Source organism: Megalops cyprinoides, chromosome 2 (genome assembly GCF_013368585.1).
Source record: "Megalops cyprinoides isolate fMegCyp1 chromosome 2, fMegCyp1.pri, whole genome shotgun sequence".
Lineage (NCBI taxonomy): Eukaryota > Metazoa > Chordata > Actinopteri > Elopiformes > Megalopidae > Megalops > Megalops cyprinoides.
The window spans coordinates 42,323,421-42,331,516 of NC_050584.1; the positions used below are offsets into that span (position 1 = coordinate 42,323,421).

Sequence of the window (8,096 nt, forward strand, 5' to 3'; positions counted from 1 at the left end):
ATCTTTTCATTTGCGTTTAAAGTTCCCCCAGAATATTTAAAGTCTCATTTTTCATTATGTCAGCTCAAAAGGTTTTCACTTTAATATCTAATACCATTTCTTAATTGAGTCAAACTCCTGCAAAAATGACAAGATCAAAACCAGTTCACGCACATCCTGGGATATTCTAGGTCTCTTTGATCCTACAGCCCGATCAGAACAGAAAACAAAAAACAAAAAAATCACTTGTTATGGGATGGGGAGCCAGAGGGACGCCACATGCTGAATTCATATCGGTGAATTGGGGGTAGGGGTTGGGTGGTGGCGGGACATTTAGGAAGGGAAGGCAGGACCACTTAGTCTGGAGCTTCAGAGAAACTTGAAATGCCCAACAACAGTTTTGTAAGTCACATACAACGGCTGCTCTTGGGAAATATGTCTCTTGGAGAGGGATGTCCAACAGGGAGAAGGCAATCATGGCCCAAGAGCTACCACTCCTCAGGGTCAGAGGTCACCTCACTGGCATCTGACCCCTGTTAGTGGATTGTTGCCCAATTCTCCCCTGAGTGCCTGTGCCTGCTGCTTATGTCAGTGCTGACATGAATGGGTTAAGTCGCTTTGGTCTTTGAGCTTCTCAAAGGCCCCTTTCATGCCCACGTGGGTCTGTTTCTCTCACTACACTGGTTTGAACCCTGAACTCATTGTAGTCTAGACAAGAGCTACAGTCCACCTCCCTCTCCAACTACGTAATGAGGTCTGAGGGTGCTCTGGCTTTTGGAAGGTTTGGGGGGGGGGGTCTACACCACTGCATTAGGCCTAGTCCCCGTGGACATGTTTGGTCTCACTCAGAATACATAGCAACTAATGCTCTTTCCCATCATCCAAGATTCCTTTTTATGAGACACAGAAAATTTATAGTTGAACTTGGAATCATGACATTTTTGTTTTTCGTAGAGTAGTCAGCATATGGTTTCTAAGAACACATTCAAATTAAAGCAAATAAGTAAATCAGATACATCAACAAACCATACATCTTGTGTGCTAGTCAAATGGATGCGTTTGATTATATTTTTTTGATAAACATTAAATGCTTGATGCTCAGCGATTTGATGAGCACTGTGATAAATGAAACAATACTGGTTTCACCAGATGTTTGGAATTTCTGGAGTTGGAACAAACCCCTGTCTGGGTAAAATGCATTTCTACAATGCAGACATATAAAAAAAGAAAAAAACTCAATGCACATAAAACTCTATGGAACAGGCTGTCCTTCAGTTATAAAAAATAACTTTGAGCCACGAACACTCAAAATGTCTGCCGATGAATATCGTATATGAAGACTGATAAATTTTATCAAGGACTCTTACATATGGGTCACGCATGGGCCCAATCCCTACAGACTGAACAGTGCCCGTCCACTGGCCAGCACAGCGGAACCGACATGGTTCTGGAGGAAACCTGAGCTGCTGAATGCACTTCTCTGTCTTGAGAAACACAGCCAAGACAGCAACTTCCAAAACATTTCCCCTGAGCTCACTGCTGGCTGCTTAACCCACATCCTGGACCTCTTTCAGACACAAGGTCTTGCTCGGCCTTATTACTCTAAAATGCTGTTATTTATCATAAATCAAAAATGGCTGGCACCGGTGGTTATGAGCTACAAGACTTTTTTTCCAAAACCTACTGCTTTATTAGAACCTCCCTGGTTTAATCAACGCCATTTTGGAGGTCCCCAGCAGAATTGGCATTGGATTTCTCCCATGCAGGGTCCAAATTGTGCATTGCCATGAGAGCCAATAAAGCAGACCAACTTGAACAGACCAACTTGAATTCACCCAAAGCGGGAGCGTCTAACTGTGTCTGACTCAGGGAACCATAGTGTGTTGGGCCAGCAGTTGCCCACACCCTCCACTTTTAGACTGTAGCTGCAGGGAATTGTTATTGTTGTTGACTACATTGAGCTCCACAGACCTTAATGAGACCAGGGTCTTTGAGTCCCTACCACACCATAGCATTGGTCTAAGGCTCTCAATTTTCACTTTCACAAATATACTCAACTTTTCTTTCAGTCAAGGGTGAACTCTGGGCAGATCTGACTGTCCCACGCACAGCTCACAGCTCTGAATGACCCAACACAATTTCAGATTATCTGGGGTAATGCACAAGTGTGTTCCAATAACATAAAGTGATCTTGGATGAGCATCCAGGTCAACAGATCAGCTGTTTAAACAGTAAGGCGATCCAGGACAAAAAGTCTGTGTGGGTGTAAGACATCTGCTGAAAACGTAGTGGGTTTGATTTTCCATTGATAAAGTTAATAAACTCATGGGATCACTTTAGGAGTGTTTACATTCTGGATCCCTGTTGGCCATATAATTCTGGCAAGGTTTCCAAACCATGCATAGCACTGTTACATATACAAACTTGGTTTGCTGCTGAGAATTATGGTTCTGCTCTACAAACAAGATTTAATATTTTCATCAGCACAAATAAAGTAAGACTGCAGGCTTTTCAGACAGTGTAACTAACCACAGACTGGACAGGACACACATCAAGCATGAAGTGCCCCATTGTTGGCTTTTACATACTGGAGGAAAATTGAAGCATATTCTAGACTACTAATGGAATCACTCTGTGAATGGTATGAGGACCAAAACCTACACTATCGACCAAAGTAACTAACAATGCAGACAGGCAGTATATTCAAGAAAACATCATCACTGAACATGTAGGTTAAGAAAATACCCTTGCATGTGCACATAAACAGCAGAATTTTCTTTTTTTAATTTTTTTGAAAGTCTGGGTTAGATTCCTCTGTGCCTCGCTTTCTGTTGCTCTGTCACCTGCAGCACTGGAAACAAATGTCCCTTGTTGTGGCCCCGGACCAATCAGAATACATCATTTCCTCCCATGCTGAATGAGGGATTTGAGAGCTGGGACAGATGAAGGGCTGATTGGAATAACCGATGCCGATGTATAAAACCATTCAGAACAAAACACCCCTTGTTTTTCAAATGAGAGAAAATATACACCCAGTGACATCCATCCACCCAATCTCTAGCCAGTAGGTGAGAGGTTGTAGAGGTGGAGGGGCGTTGTGCTTTTCCTCTTACAGTTCATTGCCCTCCCTCCCCCCTCTTAACACACTTACTTCTACTTATTAAATGGACCGCAGCAGACCTCCCTGACCTTAGATAGGAGGCTTTCTAACTCTCTTGAGTCTGCTACTAATGTTGCCTCTGGAAAACATCAATCTTTGCTAACAGCCCAAATTGATTTTAACAAGAAAGTAGTAGATTCGTTTATATAAATACCAATTTCCCAAGTGGTGGACTTGCCCACAGAAGTTGCTGTTTGAATTCTTCAGGAAATTCTAAAGCTTAACTAGTAGAAAACAAAATCAAAGTTGTTTTATCCAGATGAAGTATCAAATTAAAATCCACTGCTCTGGAATCATAAGCTGTGACCTGTTGCTGGATAATGAGACTTGTTCACAATCTATTTCTGAACTCAAGCTGGATGATCGTTCCCAGTAACAACCAGTGAATTAGAACTTCCAAGTTCTCTTGAACTTTACACAACTAGTATTTCCACTTCTAGTGTTCTTCATATCCAGAAAACAAAAGGCTTACCCCCGCAGTGACTCCTGGCCCCTCCTTCTGACCCTCTGCACCTCCCTCTCGTCAAAGCGTCCTGTGAAACGACTGGCCATGAGGTTTCCATCTCCCTGGCCGTGCACTGCCTGGAGAGTAGCCCAACACATGGCCACCCATCCCAGCACCAGCTTGCCAAGCTTCCACGTTCCCATTGGCCTGCTCTGGGTTGTTTGCGGTCCCCTACGCAGACGTTCCCTCTCCAAGCCTCACAGTCCTCACGTCACTCTGCCCTTCTCTTCCCTCAGACTCCCCTGTCGCTGTGTGGAGTTGTTCTGTCACAGTGCACTCCAGTTTGGGGGCTAAAATGAAAAAATAAATAAATAAAATGGATAACACACATGAGAGGTTGTTACCCCTGAGGAGTCCCACGTGCCATTTCCACACAACATCTGCAAAGATGAGAGCTAAGCTACTTGTGCTTTGGCGGATCCTGAGTATTGAAAATATTTTTCTAAACTGAAATCTCAGTTGACATTATAATTCACAAACTTTATTCTCTTAGATTGTGTATTGTAAAGCATTGGCAGGACAATCCTTTGCCTGTTAGTAAAAATTGGACTACTTTCCATGATTCCTTCAGACCAAGACGAGGAATGGAGTCCAGGTCTTTCATTAAGTTTTATAATTCACCAGAACACTTGTCTGGGTTTTGAAAGCAAACGGATTGCTAATTACATACCCATAAGTATACTTTTACAGCTCAGTTCTAAGTATATAAGTGCATATTAACTTGAAAACCTTCCAGCTCAAAATGGACCAAAGTCTGTTTTTTTCTCTTTTTTTACACATTAAAATGAAGGTTTGGTACTGCGTGATAGGCCCCCCGTGATTTATAACCTCAAATGAAATTGGTTTCAATTTCAGGAGCTACAACGCAGAGGGAGAGCTTGGTGAGGTTTCACGTTTTCTTTTCAGCTACGGGGGACTGGGTGTCTTGGAAAAAAGAAATACAGCCTCGTAAGTCGACTGTGATTCAACAGGGAGCACAAATAAACACAAAGTTATACTACTTTACAGACATAATGATTACCTATTCATTATTAGTGCTGTTCAGACATGATCTTTCCCATGCTATACAGTGTAACATAAAAACAGAAATAGGAGTTAATGTAAAATCGATGCCAAATAATGAGAAAATGTAAAATATTCCATGGACTAATGAAACAATATGTAACGGCAAATTAACTGTTAAAATAATGCACACTCTTGACATACCCTAACATTTGAAAGCTTTTTTAAAATATTGTGTTTTTTTCCAAATCTCAAACAATATACAATGTGGGCGTTTAAGCGAAAACATATACGAATGTTGCCCACCGTTTCAAAAATGACAGCTGTTAGTAAAAAAGAGAAAAGTTTCGTGGCTGCGGGTGAATGAATGGGGGCGGGTCAAATTTCTAGAACGAACAAAGAAAGGGATTTAGAACGGCCCCGTTTTTCTTACCACAGGTAAGCTCCGTCCCGTTATATCTACTAGGCTAATGTGCAACGGGAATCCAAGAATCGACACGAAACTACTGTACTTGTCTGTAACAGCGAATAATTCGAAAGGTCAGCCATGAGACAAATAATGAGAACTCGCACAATTAATTTCTCAGTGTTAGCTAATGAGTTTAAACCCGGCACCTCTTCTTACAACTGTAAAATTATTATTATTATTTTTAAATTAAATATCCGACTTATTCGACTGCCTTTTTCATCACCGTGCAGACCAAGTTATGCAGCACACTAACAATCCAGTCTTTAGCGTATAGCCTATTGTTCTCATAATACGTCAGAACTTTAACGTAGCAGAAGAAGTTGGACATAGGCTAAATATGAAAAAAACATATTTCCATATGCAATTCCAATTTAACAGCATACACTGAAAAAGTAACAGTAGCATGACATGTAGCCTATAAAAGACTTTAACCTTTAACTTTTCAAACCATTCGTCATTTAAAGCAACTATATTTACCTGGGCATACAACAGGCCTGCTCATTGCAACTTTTAAGCATAATTAAACAGATCTCAATATAGCGCAATGGTATGCATTCAGAAGATAAAGCACGGTACCTTGCGAAATCGGAGTGCCTTGAAGTTGATGAGTCCAGAGACGTTATTAGTAACAGTGTATGTGCTACAGAATGGGGAATTGAACTGTCCCCGTGTGAGAAAAAGGGGGGAAAAGGTAGTGAATTACCCTGATTGGAAGAGGGGAGGTCCTTTTTTAAGGCATGAGAGAAAGGGGGGTTGCTAACGGACTTCAGGACAAACCCACCGCATTCCTCGACTCTCTCTTTCGCTCTCGCAGACACTCTCACACGCGCACACATCTCCCCACTTGGAGAGGGGGATGGGGATATGGAAAGACTTTCAGATTTCCTTACCATGCAGATGCAGTATCCGTTTTTCTCCGCAGTCACCTTCTCTGGATGTTCATTTCGCATACTAAAGGAGCAGCAACGCTTTTGGTTAACGTCACAAGATTCAAGAATGCCTCCATCTTCAACACCAATGTGCAGAGCAGTCTGCAGCTTTAGACTGAAACTTGTTGACAGATATAAAATGCCACTATATGCTCTCGACTTCTCACATTACTGAATCCTTGCGTATTCAATTAATTTTATTCCGTACCATTTACAATATCTCTTTCAATGTCTCTGTCATTTACAACATTCCGAGACTAATGAGAAGCGAGAGCTGAGCATGCTTTTATGTTTAAAGTTTTATTGGTCTTCATCTGCAAGCAATTCCAGCGAAAAAAATGTGTCATTTATTTTCTGTCTCTCTTAAAATAGCAGTTATTTACTGACATAGCATTTTTGTTCAGCAGATACAAAGGAACTCCTTATAAAAGTGGAACGTATCTAGAGAGTTAAACAACCAGTTTATGACAGCTGTGCGTGTAAGCATGCCAGGAATCAACATATAACGATCCATTGAGTTTGTATGTGAGGCATCTTCCGATTTCATACGATCTCCTCCCCCACACACCCCACACCTGATGTCCCGTGTGAGGGAGGAGACCACCTGGGTTGTAAATCGAGAGAACAGCTGAGAACATGCCGTATGATGACACCCACACATTGTGCTTTGTCTTAAACGTAGAATCACAAATGTGAAAGTTTCTTCTTTTTTCATTACTTAAGTAAAGTTTTTCATTACCATCATTGCCTGGCCACCAGAAAGAAAACAACAAAAAGAAAGTTACAACCAAAAGCATACAATTACAGTGTCCTACTGATAATAATATATTGTGAATTGGCCTTCAATAATACATAATATGGCAGGATTGGGACTTAAAATATATATGGTCACTTCAGCAAGGAGACACCCTAGCACAGTTTCATACCCAGAGCAGTAAAAGTAATCTGTGACACAGCACACACATACACACATACCCAAACACACATACGCATACTAATAACCTCTGCATGTTTGTTGTGCAGCTTTAATCCTGTGTGGAACTACACTTATATTTCCCTTGAATGTGAAGTCATAGACATGATTTGTGATCTGTCTTTGAAATCTCATGGGTTTTACACTGTCATATGCAGAATGTTGTGTGTACACTGTGTTCTGGACTGATTGCTCCTACAAAATGTCTGTTGTCCATCCCTTAAACAGAACCACATCCCACCCCCCATCTGGAACATACCAAAACGTTGCTGTTTGAATCCACTGGGACCTGTATAATGTTCTGAATTACCCTTCATTTTCTCCTTTTGCACCTCACTCACTGTTCTTTCTGGTTGCTGCCATTTTTGATCTGTGGGAGGCAGTTAAATGCAGATCAAGGTTATTGTTTCTACATGACTATCTCTACATGGCTCTCAAAAATGACACACACAAGGATGATTATTGCATAACTACTCCTGTCGCTAACTTTTGCTTAACCAACATCCTACTTCCAGGATATAAATTAATATGATTACTTACCATGCAACAGTGCAGTCATATATCAGACAACACCTAAACAAGATGCACATGGTATAATGTAAAAATTGCACCCTTCTGCTGGTGCAGTGGTATGCACACATAGTCATGAAAATAAATACTTTTAAGACTGTTTATATTTGTATGAATATGCTGCTAAATAAATGTGTTAATGACACTTTCTTGGACTGTGACACATTGATAAGTCTTTTTTTACATCCTCCCGATTGAAGTAAAGTACACGTGCCTCGCCAACACATGAAACAGAACCAGAAATTCAGACTTTGTGTTGAATTGAAGCTGGAGTTCCTCCCAGTTATTACTTTGTATGAGAGATGACAAGCTGCACAGAAACCAGATGAGGATACAGTTGGTGCCCATATGAGCCAAGTGACTCCCAGCTCTTCTGTTCATTTTGGTCCAGTCTCTCATGTGAAGCCTTCTAGGGGTGTCACTTTTGATTCTTTGTGCAGTGTGTTGGAGGAGTGCCCAGATTGTTCGTAGTTGTTTGAACCCGTGGGGCCACAACAAGGCCTGGGGCA

The 8,096-nt window shown here is 41.3% G+C and overlaps 1 protein-coding gene across 1 annotated transcript in view; it reads right to left on the minus strand.

The window, feature by feature from the left end:
* The window catches only part of fbn2b (fibrillin 2b), a 55,364-nt gene extending 49,584 nt beyond the window's left edge, over positions 1–5,780 (minus strand). The window contains exons 1-2 of the mRNA XM_036521353.1: positions 5,692–5,780; positions 3,612–3,934 (exon numbers count right to left, since the gene is read on the minus strand). Of these exons, the coding sequence (XP_036377246.1) occupies positions 3,612–3,787 (176 nt within the window). The 5' untranslated portion in view covers positions 3,788–3,934; positions 5,692–5,780. The remainder of the gene's footprint in view (positions 1–3,611; positions 3,935–5,691) is intronic.
* Between the last annotated feature and the right edge of the window lie 2,316 nt (positions 5,781–8,096).